The sequence below is a fragment of the Aquarana catesbeiana genome, linkage group LG04 (genome assembly GCF_042186555.1).
Source record: "Aquarana catesbeiana isolate 2022-GZ linkage group LG04, ASM4218655v1, whole genome shotgun sequence".
Classification (NCBI taxonomy): Eukaryota; Metazoa; Chordata; class Amphibia; order Anura; family Ranidae; genus Aquarana; species Aquarana catesbeiana.
In genome coordinates, this window is record NC_133327.1 from 442,522,321 (window position 1) to 442,543,439 (window position 21,119).

A 21,119-nucleotide genomic window follows, 5' to 3' on the forward strand; every position below is an offset into this window, starting at 1 on the left:
ACTCTTCCTTCCAGGCTGTGTCTGTGGTGTTGGAATTGTGGCAGGAGGAGGAGGAGGAGGATGATGCAACTCACACAGGTGGTTAAGGTGGTTATTGGGTGTGATTTCGCCCCTCAACCCCTTATTTAATGTTTTAGAAATGATTTCCTCACACATGAGGCGTTGGCCCTCCTGCATGTCCTGCAGTTTTGTGGCAGCCATGCAGGCAAAGGCCTCTTCAGGAGTGGGGGTGGCTCTGAGGGACGCAGAAGCCTCCTGAATCAGCCTGAGCGCTGACTCCTCCACCTTACTCCCCTTTCTGGCTCTTTTGTTTGGAAGGCGGAGGGGAGGAACCTGCGATTGTGTGAGGCTCCTACTGGGCCCTGCCACCTCCTGGCTGCCACTAACCCCTGCCTCCTCCTGGCTGCCACATTCCACAGCCTCCTCCTGGCTGCCACATTCCACAGCCTCCTCCTGTGTGCCACATTCCACAGCCTCCTCCTGTGTGCCACATTCCACAGCCTCCTCCTGGCTGAGGTCTTCCTGTGTATGAAAAAGGCACATGCTTTTAGTTTTTTCTTCATCACACACAATTTTCATCTCATGACTGTTGCAAATTGAATGTTAATAAATAGAAAAGACTATCATTCTGAGCTCAGCATTTTTCATTCTTGTCCCAATTATTTTTGCTCACTACTGTCTATTGATATGTAAACGCCTTTATTAAATCAGCAATTAGTGATCAATAATAACATCTAGTAAACATCACTTATGTTTTGCCAAGAAATCTGTAGAACAATGCTATACCTGGCTCCAGCTGGGCTCCTGCACTTCTTCCTGGCTGGGAGTCCCAGGTTGGACATCGGAAGCCTCAGCTGGGGTGGAAGGAAGAGTGGAAGGAAGGGTTGAGAGGGATTCCCTGACTTCAGTCTGGTCTAACAGAAATCGCAGTCTCTCATAGTACCACAGCCTGGGGACATAAATGTCATCTGCTGCAGCTCCAGATCTCTTGGAATCCTGGACCTTCTTGCGCTCCCTAAGATATGTGCTTTTCAGGCCACCAATTTTGGCTTTTAAATAGGGGATGGTTGCCGTGGGGACCACCGGCTTCACCAACTCCAGCAGTTTCTCCAGCGCTGCCTGCCTCTTTTGTTTATGATTATAATGCGGGTGTTTGACCTGCCACAGACAGGGCAGCTCCCTGTACTTGTCTATGAACAAGGGGAGGAAGTTGTGATCATTGAAGCCATCCATTTTCTCTGCAAGACACAACACAAGACAAACCCTAATGTCAGGCTAAACTCTCCTAATCTTGTCCCAACATAGGCCTCAATCTATAAGCAGTATAGGCCCAAGTTAAACTTGTACCTTCGTTATCACGATCGGCGCTTCTGATACTCCTTCCTCCGCTCACAGATCGTACGTACGACGCACACGTGTTATGCTTTATATACACTGCGCATGCGTGAAACTCCGCCCGCCCCTGGTGTTCTTTCTAGTCTATTCCCTGCCCCTTTTCTTTCGGCGCAGTGGGGGAGAGCACATGGTGGAGAGACAACAGGTGCATGATAATAGCAGCAACGAGGAGGAGGAGGAAAGCCCAGAGCCAGAAACCTCACGATCCCGGAGGAGATTTAAGGCATCAAATATGGCCTTTGTTGAGATGGTGGAGATGGTGAACATATTGAAGAGGGCCAACTGTGACAGGAAGTATGGACCTTACCCCAACCCAAATGTCAGAAAGGCCAAGATCATGGCTAAAGTTGTGAAGAGTCTGCACAGGAATTTTGGGGTACGGCAATCCAAGGATCAACCGAGGAAACGGTGGTCGGACCTCAAATTAAGGGAGCACGATCAGTATAGAAGGATCAGTCAGGAGAGTGCTGCAAAAAAGTAAGTAGTTGTCCTGTGTTCCTATTCTTACTTTTTATGACGTTCGTGCTGCTCCATCTGCTTTTCTTTACTGTTGTACATTTTAAAATGGCAACTTTCATGTTCATGGGCACATTAATTATTCGTAGGAAACACTAAAATACGATGTTTTGGCCAGATGCAGTTCAATACGATTTTTCGGGCCTACTTCTATTAAGAAAAGTTTGTTGTCTAGATGGGTTTGTAACTAGAATGAAATGCTAACTAGATTCTGTGTAATTAGAGGACACTCAGCAGCTGTTTACACATTTGGATGCTGGAGCACTAGTGTGGGACAAAAGAACACTCTTTTTATTAGGGGGCCCACACAGGTGCTCCAGTGTATACTATAGGGGTGTCTCCATCTGTGAAGCTTGCACAAAACAGGTAAGTATTCAAGCTTTACAAAGGACAAAAAAATTTCTTCAGCTTGGAACTCTGCCAAAACAGACAATTGTACCCCACTTCCAAGCAATATTTCATATTCCTATTTCTGCCTTCAAATATCTGTGTGCTAAGTATACCTATTTTTGTTCACATAGGGGAGAAAAGACTCGGAGGACACCACTCATCAGAGGAGACCAGGGACCCCCCACCTGAGGAAGAAGGGGAAATCCCCCAAACCCAACCAGAGGAGGAGGGAGACGTAGAAATTGTCACCACAACAGTGAGTGTCTGCGACCACAGCCTCAGGTAAGAGTTGGATGCCTGCATATTTATAATACATGGTGTGTTTTGTTTGTTTTTTTGTAGGTGATCGGGATGTTGTGGAAGAGGAATGTCATTTCACCAATGAAAGTGCCCAGATCCTCATCGGGGAGATAATGGGGTATAATAGAGATTTAGAAAACATAAAGCAAAACATCAATGATGTTCAAAACAAAATGAAGAACATCACTGATGTTTTAGGGAGAATCTAAAACACTTATAAATCCCTAAATTTCTTCTGTTTTTTGTGACAAAAATTTTTTACGTATGTTAAAAGCCAAATTTAGAAGATGCACAGTGTGTCAACATGTGCTATCTGCCATCCCGGGAGATCAATGTACGCGTTTTGTGGGTGCAACCCCTTCCTCAATAATAAAGTAGCTGAGAGGAAGGGGTTGCACCCACAAAACACGTCCATTGATCCCCCATGATGGCAGCTAGCACATGTTGACATTATGCAATTTGTGTGCATCTTATAAATTTGGCTTTTACAGGGGTGACATCACCCAATCTGCTGAACACAATATCAAACACAGTTTGTACATACTCATGTCTGATATTGCCTTCACTTTATAAAAGTTTGTAAGTTGCAGAGTTGTGTATTGTTTTATGGGTTTAAACATGCCTGTTTTACCTTAAAAGGCAATTTCTACTTAATGTGACCTTAAAAAATGTTATACAACAAACATGTTGGTTTGTTCAAAAACCCTTTTATAAACGCACATGTGATTGTGCTTTGATTAAAAAGATTGCTAATCAACAATGTGTGGCTTCTTCTTTCAATGCTCAAAAACATTTTTTGTAGTAAAGTTGGTGGTTTCAGTGACAATGTGGGTTATTTACTAAAGGCAAATCCACTTTGCACTACAAGTGCAGTTTCAGTGCAATCTCAAGTGCACTTGTAGTGCAAAGTGTATTTTCCTTTAGTAAATAATACCCAACAGTGCTTTATAATTTTACATAATCACGCCATTTTCAGGACTCCAAAAATTTTGGTCATGGTGTTTAAAATTCCTAATATTTTTGTCAGTTATGCATTACATACATTAACAAAAAAAAAAAAGTGTGTATGTAGCAGACACACAACATAATAATAATAGTTAGCCGAAGAATAGATTGTCACCTCACGTGTCAACGAAATTTTGTTTGCACTGTTGAACAAAAAGGCCAAAAATTAGAACATTAATAAAACATAACCAAGGAGACAGCTAAAAGAAAGCCAAGTAGTAAATCAAAGCAAATATTTGTTCAGTTTCAAATATTTTTTATTTTAAAAATGTCTCAGACATTATCTGGCATATCGATGGCCCCCCTACCCGCAAAGTATTCCATGTATCTTATACGGACCTCGTGGGCACTCTGGGGGGCAAGCCAGGACGGCCAGTTTCAAGCGCCGTCAGGGTTGGTTCATTAATAATAATTCCGGCCTCAGGCCCAACTGAGGCAGCATAGTTGAAAGAATTTCTCCTTAAAAAGTTGTGGAGAAGACAGCAACACAGGATGCTGTAATTGAGTTTATATTTTGCCATGTGTATCGGTATAAGAAATAGGCGTAACCAGCTGGCCATTATTCCAAATGTCTTCTCCACCACTCCTCTGGCTCTGGCCAGCCGGTAATTAAAAACCCTCTGGTCCGGGGTGAGGGTCCTTATAGGGAATGGCCGCATAAGATGGTCCCCCAGCGCAAGTGCTTCATCCGCAACGAAGACGAATGGGAGTAATTCCGCATTGTCTTCTGGAGGTGGCAAGCCCGAACTGCCATTCTGGAGACGCCTGTAGAACTCGGTCTGGGCGATGACTCCACCATCCGACATCTGGCCATTCTTCCCCATGTCCACATACAGGAACTCGTAAGTAGCCGAAACCACCGCCAACATTACAATACTATTGAACCCCTTGTAGTTGTAATAGTATGACCCTGAGTTGGGGGGTGGGACTATGTGGACGTGTTTCCCATCAATTGCCCCTCCGCAGTTAGGAAAGTCCCACCGCTGGGCAAAGTGAGAGTCCACAGTCTTACATTCCTGTGGGTTGGAAGGAAACTGTGGAGTCAAACAAGAATAAAAAATTAGTCATTTTGCACATAAACATTGAAAGCAGATTAGACACAAACATTCTTGCCCAACATCAGTATAACATTTATTTTAGGGAGTATTTAAAGACAAAAGTATAAGGTCCACCTATCAGATTCCTCACCCCCTCCAATGGCCCATTGTTTAGGAGGGGGGGGATGTTTTGGACAGGTAACCCTCTCCACTTTATTGAGAGATGAATGCCTAAACAATGTGGATTACTTTGGCCAGCCCCTCCTTACTTACACTATTGGCAGCCCACTGGACAGGTAAGAAGTGTCATAATACAAAAATAAAAATACACACTGTCCAAATTGGAGCACAATTTTAACATTCTGCAATTACCTATCAAAATAATAATAGGATCCAAAAACTTTAAACAGTACCATTTGAAAGTATTCAGGCAGGCCCTTGCAGTACATGCTTTGGGGAATTCATACAGAAATCGGACCACAAAAGAGGTAGGTATAGTGTGTATGGGTTTGGCAAAGTCAGCAGATAGAGGATTGTTATGGGTTGACTTAGCGGTTGGGGGGAGGGAGGTTTTCCAATGAGTTTGGGACCCAAAAAAAAAAGCCTCTGGCACTCTGCCAGAATTTAAGGACACAAATAACATTTGTACACATTTTAGGGGGTGTTTACGGCAAAGCACTACTATGGAGCTGACAAAATACATTAAGTGACTAGGCGAGGTGGATATAGGCCCAGGAGAGCGTGCTGGGGAGGTAAGTGAAGGCAAATATGTATGAAGGACAAAAAAAAAGGTTAAAACATTCCAGCATGCATGAGGACAAAGGGGACAGTCACAGCATATTACAATCATGGTAATTAGGGAATGAGGAAAGAAATACAATATATTATCAAACATTAAATACAATAAAATGTGATGTTAACCACTTGCCAACCGCCCTATAGCCAAATGACGGCTGCAGGGCGGCTGGATAACTCTGGGATCACATCATATGACGTGATTCCAGAAAACTGCTCCCGCGCGCCCCCTGGGGCGCGCACACGGGAACATCCGTGACCGCCGGGTCCAGAGGACCCGGCGCATCACGGATCACAGTAAACGGCCGCTGATCGCGGCCGTTTACCATGTGATCGCTCCGTCAAATGACGGAGCGATCACATGTAAACAAACCGGCGTCATGTCATGATGCCGGTTCCTCCCTCCCCTCTCTGTACCGATCGGTACAGAGGGGGAGAGATCGGATGGGAGCCGCACTGTGGGCTGGATGTGTAGTGCCCACAGCGCAGCTCAGTGACATGTCCAGTCACATCCATCCATCCATGCTCAGCCATCCCCCCCTATAACCCTGTGAAATACTCTGCAACCCTGTGCAATACTCTGCAACCCTGTGCAATACTCTGCAATGATCCTGTGCAACCCTGTGCAATACTCTGCAACCCTGTGAAATACTCTGCAACCCTGTGAAATACTCTGCAACCCTGTGCAATACTCTGCAACCCTGTGAAATACTCTGCAACCCTGTGCAATACTCTGCAACCCTGTGCAATACTCTGCAATGATCCTGTGCAACCCTGTGCAATACTCTGCAACCCTGTGCAATACTCTGCAACCCTGTGAAATACTCTGCAACCCTGTGAAATACTCTGCAAACCTGTGAAATACTCTGCAATGATCCTGTGCAATACTCTGCAATGATCCTGTGCAATACTCTGCAACCCTGTGCAATACTCTGCAATGATCCTGTGCAACCCTGTGCACTACTCTGCAATGATCCTGTGCAACCCTGTGCAATACTCCGCCATACCCCGCCATACTCCGCCATACCCCGCCATACCCCGCCATGCTCTGCCATGCCCCGCCATACTCCGCCATACCCCGCCATGCTCCGCCATGCTCTGCCATGCCCCGCCATACCCCGCCATACCCCGCCATACCCCGCCATGCTCCGCCATACTCCGCCATACCCCGCCATACCCCGCCATGCTCCGCCATACTCCGCCATACCCCGCCATACTCCGCCATGCCCCGCCATACTCCGCCATGCTCCGCCATGCTCTGCCATGCCCCGCCATACCCCGCCATACCCCGCCATGCTCCGCCATACTCCGCCATACCCCGCCATACTCCGCCATACCCCGCCATACTCCGCCATACTCCGCCATGCCCCGCCATACCCTGTCATACCCAGCCATACTCGGCCATGCTCGGCTGTACTCGGCCTCTGTATGTGGCCAGGCTGTGGAACTCTCACACATGTGGTATCGCCGTACTCAGGAGGAGCAGGAGAATCTATTTTGGGGTGTCATTTTTGGTATGTCGTCATACGACGTCCTTGACTTTGTGCGGGGATATCTGAATGGGTGCAGCTACAGGCATCATTCAGATATCATCTTTTTCAGCCGGCGATTCCCTACACCATCAGAACGATCATAGTGGCTGTTCCACTGCTTGATCATTCTTACGGGAGGCGAGAGGGGACGCCCCCCCCTCTCGCCGCCCTCAGGTGCTTCTACCGACTCACCGTTACGATCGAAGCCAGGATCTTTTTTTTTTTTTTTTCATTTCAGGCTTCCCAGCCTAGAGGTGAGATGTGGGGTCTTATTGACCCCATATCTCACTGTAAAGAGGACCTGTCATGCCATATTCCTGGCATGTTTACATTCCTTGTAATAGAAATAAAAGTGATCAAAAAATTTATTTTTTGGAAAAAAGCCTCAAACTAAAATAAATAACGTAAAATGAACAAAAAAAAAAAAAAAAAAAAAAAAATTTCCCCGTGTCCCCGTGTGCTCGCAGTCAGAAGCGAACGTAAGTTGCGCCCACATATGAAAATGGTGTTCAAACCACACATGTGAGGTATTGCTGCGATCGGTAGAGCGAGAGCAATAATTTTGGCCCTAGACCTCCTCTGTAACTCACAACATGTAACCAGTAAAATTTTTTAAAGCGTCTCCTATGGGGATTTTTAAGTAGCGAAGTTTGGCGCCATTCCACGAGCGTGTGCAATTTTGAAGGGTGACATGTTAGGTATCTATTTACTCGGCATAACTTCATTATTCACATTATGTAAAAACATTGGGCTAACTTTACTGAAAACTGTTTTTTTTTCAAACAAAACGTGTTCGAAAAATTGCTGCGCAAATACAGTGCAAGATAAAAAGTTGCAACGACCGCCATTGTATTCTCTAGGGTCTTTGCTAAAAAAAATATATATATAATGTTTTGGGGTTCTATGTAATTTTCTAGCAAATAAATGATGATTTTTACATGTAGGAGAGAAATGTCAGAATTGGCCTGGGTGCTCCAGAACGCCTGGAGGTGCTCCCCTGCATGTTGGGCCTCTGTATGTGGCCACGCTGTGTAAAAGTATCACACATGTGGTATCGCCGTACTTGGGAGTAATAGCAGAATGTGTTTTGGGGTGTAATTTGTGGTATGCATATGCGGTGTGTGAGAAATAACCTGCTAATATGACAATTTTGTGAAAAAAAAGAAAAAAAAAATCTTGATTTTGCAAAGAATTGTGGGAAAAAATGACAACTTCAAAAAACTCATCATGCATCTTTCTAAATACCTTGGAATGTCTTCTTTCCAAAAAGGGGTCATTTGGGGGGGGGTATTTGTACTTTTCTGGCATGTTAAGGTCTCAAGAAATGAGATAGACCGTCAGTACTTCAGGTGTGATCAATTTTCAGAGATTGGCACCACAGCTTGTCTACTCTATAACTTTCACAAAGACTAAATAATTTCCATCGATTTGGGTTATTTTTATCAAAGATATGTAGCAGTATAAATTTTGGCCAAAATATATGAAGAAAAAATTACTAATTTGCTAAATTTTATAACAGAAACGAAGAAAAATGTATTTTTTTACTGAATTTTCGGTCTTTTTCCTTTTATAGCGCAAAAAAAAAAGAACCCAGCGGTGATTAAATACCACCAAAAGAAAGCTCTATTTGTGTGAAAAAAGGACAAAAAATTCATTTGGGTACAGTGTTGCATGACTGAGTAATTGTCATTCAAAGTGTGAGAGCACCGAAAGCTGAAAATTGGTCTGGTTAGGAAGGGGGTTTAAGTGCCCAGTGGTCAAGTGGTTAAAGGATAAAAATCCTACCTTCATATAGTCCTTCTGCAGGATCTGGATGATGGCAGAACAGGTCTCTGGGATAATGATCCCCAGAGCCTGGGGGGAGATGCCTGTCGAGAACTTGAGGTCCTGCAGGCTTCTCCCCATCGCCAAGTACCACAATGTGGTGACTAGCCTCTGCTCCGGAGTGATGGCTTGCCGCATACAGGTATCCTGCCTGCTGATATAAGGGGTCAGCAAAGCCAACAAACGGTGAAAAACGGGGTCCGTCATCCAGAGAAAGTTCCTGAAATCATCAGGATTATTCTCACGGAGCAAAGGCATGTGACAGAATTGGTCACACTGGAGCAACCAATTCTTGGTCCATTAAATCCTCCCCACCCTGTTCATGGACTGGACTTGTGTAAAAGTAAGAACCCCAACACCAAGCCCCTGCACAGCATAAACTCTGCAATGAGTACGTACACGCAACATGGCTTCAAAATGGTCGGCTGGTCAGAACGAAGTAACAGAACGCACTGAAGAACAGCAAGGCCTGTGAAGAGCGACCTGAAATTCAGCAACGAGCGGACAAGAACACAATGATAAACCAATGGGAACTCACTACACGCACTGAAGACCAGATACAAACCCACAAGCACAGGCTGAACAGCAGAAAAACGAACTGAAAACCACGAGTCTGAAAAAGCACGAATCGTCTCTCACCAAACTTTTACTAACATGAGATTAGCAAAAGGAGCCCGAAGGGTGGCGCGCTTGATATTGAACTGCCCTTTTATAGCCCCGTCGTACGTGTTGTACGTCACCGCGTTGTTGACGTTCGGAAATTCCGACAACTTTGTACGACCGTGTGTAAGCAAGACAAGTTTGAGCCAACATCTGTCGGAAAAAATCAGATGGATTTTGTTCTCTGAATGTCCGATCAATGTCCGATCATGTGTACAGGGCAGTAGAAGGGAGGACAAAAGAACAGAAAAGGCACCCTTTGCCTTTTCTCTCTCTCTCTCTCTCTCTCTTCCATCAATTTAGAGTGTGAGAATATCTGTGTGACGTGTTAACAGTCTAGTGCACTATAGCCTATGAAACATCTGCATTATTTGTGATGAAAACATCAATCTTAATCCAGGCAAGCTGGCTTTAAGGCTTCTATCATGGTTACAGCTTATAAAAACGTAGGAACCTATTGTCAGCAGTGTCAATAACAGCCAGACTGTTAAAGCCAGATGATAACGGAGTTTGATATTTTTTTTCAAATAAACCTTTATTATTTGTATGTTTATTTTTGTATGAAAAGTACTTTTCAAAACACTAAATGTTTAATGGTTTGCAGATGTAATGTGGATTAAAATAACGTTGGCCACACTAGGACGAATGGGAATCACAATGGCTTTTGAAATAGTATACTTCATTAATACAGAACTCTATCCAACACCACTGAGGTAATTAAAATAACTTTTTTTTTCTTTTTTGTTACACTATTATATTTAAGTGTTTCTACTATAAAAACAGGATAAATGAAAATCAAACTATCAAATTACTTTCTCAAATGAAAATGTTAGTCCTTAAACATGGAAAAATTCCTATTTAACAAGACCATATAAACATTTGTTTTCCACTGTTAAAATCTGTACTAACACAGTGCAGCTTTATGTGTAGCTAATAAAATCTCTGTCTAAATCTTATTGGATACCCATGTCAGAATTTTCACTGCTCAGTTTACACTACCCATACTTTTGCATTTTTAAAGTGTTACTAAAGGCAGTTTTTTTCAAATTAAAATAATAAACCTGTTATACTCACCTGCTCTGTGCAATGGTATTGCACAGAGCGGTCCTTTACCTCCTCTTCTGAGATCCCCTGAAGGTGCTTCTGCCTCCTCCTCTTCTCCATGTGCCCCCATAGAAAGCTGCTTGCTATAGGAGGCACACGCTCCCAAGCTGTGTATGTCTATATGGAGCCGCGTTCCATAGATATACACACACAGCAGGGCTTGGCCTCGCCCCCCACTTCCTCCTCACAATATTTGAATGAGAGCAGCAGGAGCCAATGGCTCTGGCTGCTGCCAGAGTTCCTGTGTGAGAAGGAAGAGAGGGGACAAGAGATCAGCGGGTGCACAGAGCTTAAGGGAGGTGGGGGAGGACATCAAGCTGTAAAACATTTTAACTTAATGTAGGGAATGCATTAAGGTAAATGTTTTGGCTTTAGAACCACTTTAACTGATTAAGTGTAGTTTTAAACTGGTGAATTATGGTAGTACATTCTGGGGTTGATTTACTAAATAAAGAAGGTTTTCTCAGCAAAGTGAGTGTTTAGTAGGGATGAGCCCGTAGTTCGAGTCGAACATAAGTTCGACTCGAATATTGGGTGTTCGCCTGTTCGCCGAACAGCGAACAATATGCGGTGTTCGCGGCAAATTCGAAAGCTGCCGGAACACCGTTAAAGTCTATGTGACACTAACATGAAAAATCAAAAGTGCTAATTTTAAAGGCTTATATGCAAGGTATTGTCATAAAAAGTGTTTGGGGACCTGGGTCCTGCCCCAGGGGACATGTATCAATGCAAAAAAAATTTTTTTTCGGGAGCAGTGATTTTTTTTAATGCTTAAAGTGAAACAATAAAAATGAAATATTCCTTTAAATATTGTGCCTGGGGGGTGTCTATAGTATGCCTGTAAAGTGGCGCATTTTTCCAGTGTTTAGAACAGTACCACATCAAAATGACATTTCTAAAGGAAAAATTGTCATTTAAAACTGATCGCGGCTGTAATAAATTGTCGGGTCTTGGCAATATAGATACAGATAATTGATAAAAAGAGCATGGGACCCCCCCTTCATTACTAGGCCCTTTGGGTCTGGTATGAATATTAAGGGGAGCCCCGAATCAATATTTAAAAAAAAAAATGATATGGAAATTAAGGGGAACCCTGCGCCAAATTTAAAAAAAAAACGTTGTAGTTGTCCACCCCAAAATCCATACCAGACCCTTAACTGAGCACGCAACCTGGCAGGTAGCAGGAAAAGAGGGGGGACGAGAGAGCTCCCCCCCTCCTGAACTGTACCAGGCCACATGCCCCCCAAAGCACCTTGTCCCCATGTTGATGGGGATAAGGGCCTCATCCCCACAACCCTTGCCCAGTGGTTGTGGGGGTCTGCGGGTGGGGGGCTTATCGGAATCTGGAAGCCCCCTTTAACAAGGGGACCCCCAGATCATGGCCTCCCCCTGTGTGAATTAGTAACGGGGTACAAATGAACCCTTACCATTTCACAAAAAAGTGTCAAAATGGTAAAAAAGACAGCTTGGGACAAGTCCTTTATTAAAAAATAAAAAAATAAAAATGTCCCAGGAAGTAAGTTCACGCCACCCGACGGACTGAAAAAAAAAAAGCCACGACCGACCCGCCCCCATGGGAGGCTCCCACCGTCTGATGCGTCTCCGCTGTGACAGCTCTTATATAACTGAGGGCAAGGCCACCCAGTGATGTAAACGGGTGACCCCACCCCCCTCTGATGCCACAGGGACTTCCCTATGGTTTCCCCGTGGTGTCAGAGGAGGGCGGTGTCACCGTTTACTGGGTGGCCCCGCCCCCCTCTGACACCACGGGGAAGTCCCTGTGGCATCAGAGGGAGGCGGGGTCACCCGTTTATGTCACCGGGTGGGCTGCCCTCAGTTATATAAGAGCTTTCACAGCGAAGACGCGTCAGAAGGCGGGAACCTCCCATGGAGGCGGGTCGGTTGCAGCATTTTCTTTTCTTTTTTGGTCCGTCGGGCGGCGTGAACTAACTTCGTGGGACTTGTCCCAAGCTGTGTCTTGTCTTTTTTACCATTTTGACACTTTTTTTGTGAAATAGTAGGGCTACCTTTGTACCCGTTACCAATTCACACAGGGGGGAGGCTGGGATCTGGGGGTCCCCTTCCAGATTCCGATAGGCCCCCCGCCCACAGACCCCCACAACCACCGGGCAAGTGTTGTGGGGATGAGGCCTTTGTCCCCATTAACATGGGGACAAGGTGCTTTGGGGGGCTACCCCAAAGCACCCTCCACATGTTTAGGGCATGTGGCCTGGTATGGTTCTCGCGCTCTCTCGTCCCCCTTTCTTTTTCTGTGGCCTGCCAGGTTGTGTGCTCGGATAAGGGTCTGGTATGGATTTTGGGGGGGACCCCTACGTCATTTTTTTTTAAATTTTGGCGCAGGGTTCGCCTTAAAATCCATACCAGACCTGAAGGGTCTGGTATGGATTTGGGGGGGGGACCCCTACACCATTTTTTTTTTTTATTTGGTGCAGGGTTCACCTTAATTTCCATATCAGACCCGAAGGGCCTGTTATGGATTTTAGGGGAACCCCCAGGCAATTTTTTTTTCATTTTGATTCTGGGTTCCCCTTAATATTCATACCAGACCCAAAGGGCCTGGTAATGGACGGGGGGATCTCATGCTCTTTTTTTTCAATTATCTGTATCTATATTGACTCGACAATTTATTACAGCCGCGATCAGTTTTAAATGACAATTTTTCCTTTAGAAATGTCATTTTGCTGTGGTACTGTTCTAAACACGGGAAAAATACGCCACTTTACAGGGATACTATAGACAACCCCCAGGCATGATATTTAAAGGAATATTTAATTTTTATTGTTTCACTTTAATCATTAAAAAAATCACTGCTTCCAAAAAAACGGATATTTTTAAAAAACAAATTTGCATTGATACATGTCCCATGGGGCAGGACCCAGGTCCCCAAACACTTTTTATGACAATAACTTGCATATAAGCCTTTAAAATTAGCACTTTTGATTATTCATGTTCGTGTCCCATAGACTTTAACGGTGTTTGTGTTTTTTGCCCGTTCGCATTCAGAATCTGGTGCAGCTGTGCATGGTAGCCAATCAGCTACTAACTGTGGACACCATATTTTGCACGCTCCCTTTTAAGTAAATCTCCTTCATTGATACTTTGTCAGTACTTTAATGATAGTTGTTTAATGATAATGATTGTGTTTACTGTAGCTTCTTGGGAATGTGGAAAGTCTGCTTAATGAGGAAGTAAACCCTGATGGGTTTACTTCCTCTTTGTTTCCCTGCAAAGGTAAAGCATAATGGGCTACTATGCATTACATAGTAGCCCATTATGTGTCACTTACCTGACACAGGAGCCTGCGATGTCACCGCTGTCTCCTCTTCCACGAAGCGTCCATCTTCCTTCCGGGTATCGCTACTCCGGCGCTGTAACTGGCCGGAGCAGCGATGACGTCACTTCGGAGCATGCACATGGGAGCTGTCAGTGACGGCATGATCACCTTCACTAGCGGCGCGCTCAGTGCGCCTGCGCCATTGTCTATGGCGAGCATGCGCCATAGACATCGGTGCCTGTTTTCAGGAAAATATCTTGTTAACCGTGTAGGTTAAGGAGATATTTCTTGCACCTACAGATAAGCCTTAATCTAGGCTTACCTGTAGGTTAAAGTGGTCTGTAAGGGTTTACAACCACTCTAATTGTTTCTAAATGTTTTATTCATGATTTTATTTTAATTTTTTTTTTACTTCTAGAAATTTTGGTGTATCGATATGCTCAGGAATGTGTGATTTTGGAGGAATTATTGCGCCCTTTATTCTCTACCGGTTGAATCAAATATGGGTGGAGTTGCCGCTCATCATATTTGGTGAGCTTGTACAGTTCTGTAATTATGATAGCTCATACAATAATTCTAATTTGCAAAATAAACATTGTAGTAAATTTAAATATACGCATCCCAAAAACTAAATAGTAAAAAGATTATCACTTTAAAAAAAAGTAAGATAAACAACATCCCATTTTGCAGAGCAATTGGATACTGTGATGGAGCAATTTGGTTTTCTTTCTCCTTCTAATGCTCTTGTTCCCTGATTGTGTTGCACACAGGTAACTGTTCTTTAGTGAACACTAAGCCAAAATCTGGGATAGAAAAAACAAGGTAAAGGCTAAAAGCTCAATCTTATACTCCCGGGTAGGGAGTTGCTTCTGTTGTGATTAGTCACAGCAGAAGCCGATCAGCGTTAAGGAGAGAGGCTGCATGGAGCTCTGCATATGTAAACACTGCAGAGCTCCATCCTGACAGCAGGGATGTGATGTGTGCTTTGCAAGGAAAGAAAATCCATCATATCTCTTAGTGAAAGCAGCACACATAGTACACAAAAACACTGGTTAGGCACACATTTAACCCTTTGATCACCCTCAATGTTTAACTCCTTCGCAGCCAGTGTCATTAGTACAGTGACAGTGCAAATTTTAGCACTTTATTAGTGTCAGGCTGGGTTCACACATATGCGAATTGGATGCGGAATATCTGCATCCAATTCGCATAGCAGGAGATTGTGAATGGCTCTCTATGGAGCCCTGTGCGTCTTTTGGTCTGTTTCAGGTCCGAATTCTGCCAAAAATTTGGTCTGAAAACGGACCTGAAACAGTGAATGGAGACGCACCAGACTCTTGCTGTGAGCGTTGCGTGTTCCTGTGTGAACCCAGCCTTACTGGTTCCCACAAAGTGTTATTATCAGATTGTCCACCACAATATCTCATTCCCACTATAAGTCCTATAAGTCGCCGCCACTACTAGTATAAAAAAATAAATAAAAATTCCAATATATACCATAGTTTGTAGACGCTATAACTTTTGCGCAAACCAATCAATATATGCTTAAGTGCGTTTTTTTTTTTTTTTTACCAAAAATATGTAGCAGAATACATAATGGTCTAAATTTATGAAGAAATTAGATTTTTTTGTTTTACTTTTTTATTGGATATGTTTTATAGCATATACATTTAAAAAAATATTGTTTTTTTTTGTTTTTTTCAAAATAGTCGGTCTTTTTTTCTTGATAGCATGAAAAATAAAAAAATCATACCACCAAAAGAAAGTTATATTTGTGGGGAAAAAAGACATACATTTAATTTTGCTTGGTGTTGTGCTTTAAAGCAGCCGATTCATCTGACTGGGCTATATAACACACTAAACGGCACCAAAAATTGTGCTTTTTTTTATGTGGCACACTGCAACACACAGGGTTGTTACCATGTGTTGTGGTGTATACATGTCTGTTGGTAAGTTGCATTATCACGGTGCCAGTCAAAAAATGTCATGCCATCCACCAACTTTTGTTAAGGCAATGCAATAGTGTAAATTAAGCCTAAGGAAAATTAAAAATGAACATCACCAAAATGCTACTTTTTTCAATGATTTTGTTCAGGAATTCTTGGTCTTATATGTGGTGGTCTCGTTGTGTTGCTACCCGAAACAATGGGAATATCTTTACCAGAAACAATTCAAGATGTTGAAAATCTTGCTAGGTAAGTGCAGTCGATAACCAACTGGTAGATGTCATAGCAGCAGTGGCATTTCTAAAATGAGAAGTATGGTTTCACCGATACTGGTATCAGTATTGGTGCCGATACTAAGCATTTGCACGAGTATCGGTACTTGTGCAAATGCTCCGATACCTGAAACTGATACTTTTGGGCTCAGTTCTTTCAGCTGTCATTGGGATTCCCCCACGAAGAGCTGAAATGTAAAAGAAAAAAATGTCAATTATTGGTTAAGGAGCAGGGCCCCTGAGTTCTTAACAACTGATGACTCATTCAGCTGACAGTGGGGTTCCCCTGTTGACAGCTGAAGTGTAAACAAAGTCCTGGCATTTAGAGCTGTCTTTAAAAAAATAACATTGCTCAGCTGCTGAAATAGAGACATAAAAGGAAACATTGTTTCTTTTTGTATCTGTCTCTTCATCTACAGATCAAAGAAATTAACTTTCCCCTGCAGATGAAGTCAATTTCAAGGAAAGTAAAAACATTTTTTTTTATTTTTTTAAGTAAATGTTCCTCTGTTCTAACCCTTTATTAACCCTTAATTTACTCTAATCAGCCTATTTGTCCTGCTGTTTTTTTTAACTTCTATTTTAGACACTATTAAAAATGTAAACTTTTTTTTTGTTTACTTTGTTCGTGAATATTTTTATACCTTTAACATATATTTACACGTTTCACATTGAAAAAAGCGTAGGAATTTATATATATATATATATATATATATATATATATATATATATATATATATATATATATATATATATATATATTTTATTTGTAAAAAACTTTTTAATGCTCTGTACCATTCCTGACAGCTGAAGTGTAAACAAAACTGTTGCAGTAGGTATCGGCAATTGGTATCGGGGAGTACTAAAAAAAAAAGTATTGGTACTCTTAAAAAAAAAGTATCGTGCATCCCTAATGAGAAAGCAAGGAAATTACTTTTATGGCCAGCAAAAACTAGTACACTGTGTAAAATAGTTGTTTATGCAAGGATCTCATGTAGATAATTTGTTATGCAATAAACTCGACTATGCAGCTGCAAAAACCTTGTAAAATTACTACTGAGCGGGGACCCAGGGGTGTAACTATAAATTACAGGGACCCATTGCAAAAATTATATGGGGTCCCTCCCCAAAAATGGAAAAAAGGAATCGAACAACATTCTAACACACTATTACTTCAGTCATGTGGCACAAGGCCTGAGCTTTAACATATATTTCTTTTTCATACATCATGGGACACAGAGTCAGGCTAATATTTATTACCTGCTGGGTTATACTTTATCATTAGGTGATTGGAACCTGCTAGACCAAAGGTCTTCAGACAGGAAGTGATCCTCTATATAACTCCTCCCATACAGGAAGTACTTCAGTTTTTTCCAGTGTCTGCAAGGTGGATGGCACGGTTTGTTTAAGCTCTCTGAGCTCCAAGTCTCTAGTCCCACAAACGGTTCCAAAAATGAATCAAGGGATTGACCAATCAGATCCATTTGACACAGGCTTTTATGCTTAGATAAATGGTACCCGAGCCTTGCAAAGAAGACTCAAGATCCTGCAAGGTTTTGCCTGTAATGTGGCCTCCGGGTGCTGGACCCTGCGGAGTGGAAATCCTTGACACTACAGTGCTAAGGCATTTTTCTGCAGGGTGCTGTACAGGTCCAAGGGAGTGGACCCTAAACATGAAAGGGTACCCAGTCCTTGAAGGTCCAAGTGACAGGAACCCGCCGTGAAGGGTGAAGATTGGGCCCTTAGTTTCTAAGTGGCCCTGCGCCTGGACGGGTAAGTGAAACCCCTTTATTTTATTTTTGTGGGGTGTCCCAGTGATTGTAACAATCAGTCAAGCTAGCTAAAGGCTGGACACCTGTGTGCAGTGACCATACGGGGGAGTTCTGGGCTAGCTGTTGGTGTTTGCAGGGTGTGCTTTTTTGCTTGTGTCTGGCTGTTTTTTACCTGTATAATGGTACACCACAGTGCACCATTTTGCCTTGGTTCGCCATGGCGCACGTGCGTTCGCAAAAGCGCCGCTGGGCTCAGCTGTTTGTTGGGTGGCCATGGTGCACGTGGCTTCACCTGCACAAGCGCCGTAGCCTTTATCTGGGCGCACGAAAATTTGTGTCGTACGCGAATACAGTCGCGCCCAATCGCCGGGACCACGCACATGCGTGCACACACACGCATAGAACGTTCCGGCGCACACCCAACTTATTTAAGCTGCGCAGGCCAAGTATGTGGTGCTTCAAGAAGGTAGCTGTGGGACAGAGAGCAGGCTCTGAACAAACACTTGCAGTGGTTCATTTTTCCTTTCCCGGGTCATGTGAGTCACCAGGTGTTGCTTGGCAGGCTAAGGGTGCTAGCAGGATTGTTGCATAGGGGTTTGGTGAGCCCTATTAAAGGGCTCCCTTCTGAGGTGTTTTAATTACACCCAAGTACTCTTTGTTTGCAGGCATTGAATGTCTTCCAAAAAAGAGGAGCGGGACTAACACCACAGGGAAGGGCACACCTACGTTATCAGTAGTTCCTGATGAACCTAGACGTATCCCTAGTGTATCCCCTAAAAGACCAGAGGCTCCAGGGCAATCTGAGCCACTGCGCCTATCTGGTATTGTGCCTACAGTCAACGCTGCTGCTTCACCCTTTATCACTAGGGACGGGCTGTCTGTTCAAATCGAACATGAGTTCGACTCGAACATCGGCTGTTCGCTTGTTCGCCGAATTTCGACCGTTATGGGCCCTTCGCGCCAAATTCAAGCGGCGCGTCACAGCCCATAATGCACTGCATCATCACAGTGCATTCCTGGCTGATGATTGGCCAAGCATGCACTATGACCCGCATGCTTTGGCCAATCACAGCGCTGGTGCCTGTGGCCAATTATTGCTCAGGGGTTAAGTACATGCCCCACACTATTTAAGGCCGCCCGCACGTTGGCCTTGTGTAGTGTGTTGGTGGCGTTTGTTCAGAGAGAGCGTCATTTCATTTAGTTTGAGCAGGCGGGCAATTCCTGGTGTTCTGTTGCTAATATACTTCAGGCAGGCAGGCGAGACAGTTAGATAGCTGCAGTGTATTTAGTATATATATATGCATCCCGGTTTTGTATATATATATATATATATATATATATATATATATATATATATATATATATATATATATATATACACACTGTATACAGTTTAGCTAGATCTCACTGCAGACCGTTCCTGGTGTACTGTCGCTAATATACTTCAGGCAGGAGGGCGAGACAGTTAGCTGCAGTGTATTTAGTATATATATATACATCCTGGCTTTGTGTATGTATATATATATATATATATATATATATATATACACTGTATACAGTTTAGCTTCATCTGACTGCAGACCGTCCTTGGTGTACTGTCACTAATATACTTCAGGCAGCCGGGCAAGACAGTTAGCTGCAGTGTATTTAGTGTATATATATATATATATATATATATATATATATATATATACACATCCCGGCTTTGTATACATTAATACACTGTATACAGTTTAGCTTCATCTCACTGCAGACCGTTCCTGGTGTACTGTCGCTAATATACTTCAGGCAGGTGGGCGAGACAGTTAGCTGCAGTGTATTTAGTATATATAGATATACATACATCTCTCTCTCTCTCTCTCTCTCTCTCTCTCTCTCTCTCTCTCTATATATATATATATACACATACACTGTACACAGTTTAGCTTCATCTCACTGCGGACCATTCCTGGTGTATTGTTTCTAATATACTTCAGCCAGGCAGGTGACTCACTGAGCTGCAGTGCATTTAATATATATATACAGGCTTGTAATATATGTAGTCTAGCCAAGTCTATTCCTGACTAGGCCATTGCCTGAGTGCGTGTTCAAAGACACTTTCAGTTAAAAAAATATATATCCACTGCATTGTATTCCAGCCAAGCCTATACCTGACTGTAGGCCATTCCTTGAGTGCGTGTTCAAAGACACTTTCAGCCAGGCAGGTGACTCACTGAGCTGCAGTTCATTTAATAAATATATATACAGGCTTGTATACATATAGTCTAGCCAAGCCTATACCTGACTAGGCCATTGCCTGAGTGCGTGTTCAAAGACACTTTCAGCCAGGCAGGTGACTCACTGAGCTGCAGTTTATAAAATATATATCCACTGCATTGTTTTCCAGCCAAGCCTATACCTTACTGTAGGCCATTCCTGGTGTACTGTTTTTAGTAAACTTCAGGCATTGTTTTGCTAATCTAATTGTACAGTATGTCTGGAAGGCCACCAAGGAGAGGCAGATGCTCACAGGCCACTAAAAGAGGGCAAATAGGCTCTATGTCTACAGCAAACAGTGCTGGTCGTGGACACGGTGCATCCTCAGCACGTAGACGTGGGGGACGCTTGTCCTTTTTTTTGGCAGCTGGCCGTGTTGAGCAACAACATGCAGAAGAGTTGGTAGAGTGGATGACATTCTCATCCTCTGTCATCCAGGCTCAGGGCACTTTGTCTGCCAATGCAGCTGCCAAAGCAGCCTCTTCCATCAGCTCAATGTCATCAGTCACTCCTTCTCTAGCCCCACCATCATGCCCTGAGTAGTCCCCCGGACTGTTCGACCACAGTGTAGGGTACATGCTGCAGGAGGATGTGCAGCGTTTTGAAGGCTCTGATGATGGTACCCAGGTTGAGGATGAAGGCAGTAACGTGAGCCCAGAGAGAAGAGGGGGTGCCCAAGAAGGACAAAAAACTGGCAGTCATGTTCCCCCAGCTGCAGCATAATGCCAGGTTTGCTCCAGTGGCGAGGAGGGAGGGGATGATGAGGTCACTGACTCTAAGTGGGTCCCTGATAAAAGAGAGGAGGAGGAGTAGGCACATCTCCAACGAGGCAAGATGCCCTCCAGGGGCCAACTTAAGGGCTGCCAGCCGACTGCATCACACCGCAGAGCTCCGCATGTGCAGGGCACTGCTGACTCTGCACGTTTTTCCAAAAGTTCTTTGATGTGGGCCTTTTTTGAGACGTGTGCAGCAGAATGCACTGTTGCTGTTTGCAACATATGTCTGAAGTGTATCAAGCGT

The 21,119-nt window shown here is 43.6% G+C and overlaps 1 protein-coding gene across 1 annotated transcript in view; it reads left to right on the forward strand.

Moving 5' to 3' along the window:
* SLC22A3 (solute carrier family 22 member 3) overlaps positions 1-21,119 on the forward strand; it is an 803,039-nt gene that overhangs the window by 742,123 nt on the left and 39,797 nt on the right. The window contains exons 8-10 of the mRNA XM_073627457.1: positions 10,059-10,167; positions 14,272-14,384; positions 15,949-16,048. Of these exons, the coding sequence (XP_073483558.1) occupies positions 10,059-10,167; positions 14,272-14,384; positions 15,949-16,048 (322 nt within the window). The remainder of the gene's footprint in view (positions 1-10,058; positions 10,168-14,271; positions 14,385-15,948; positions 16,049-21,119) is intronic.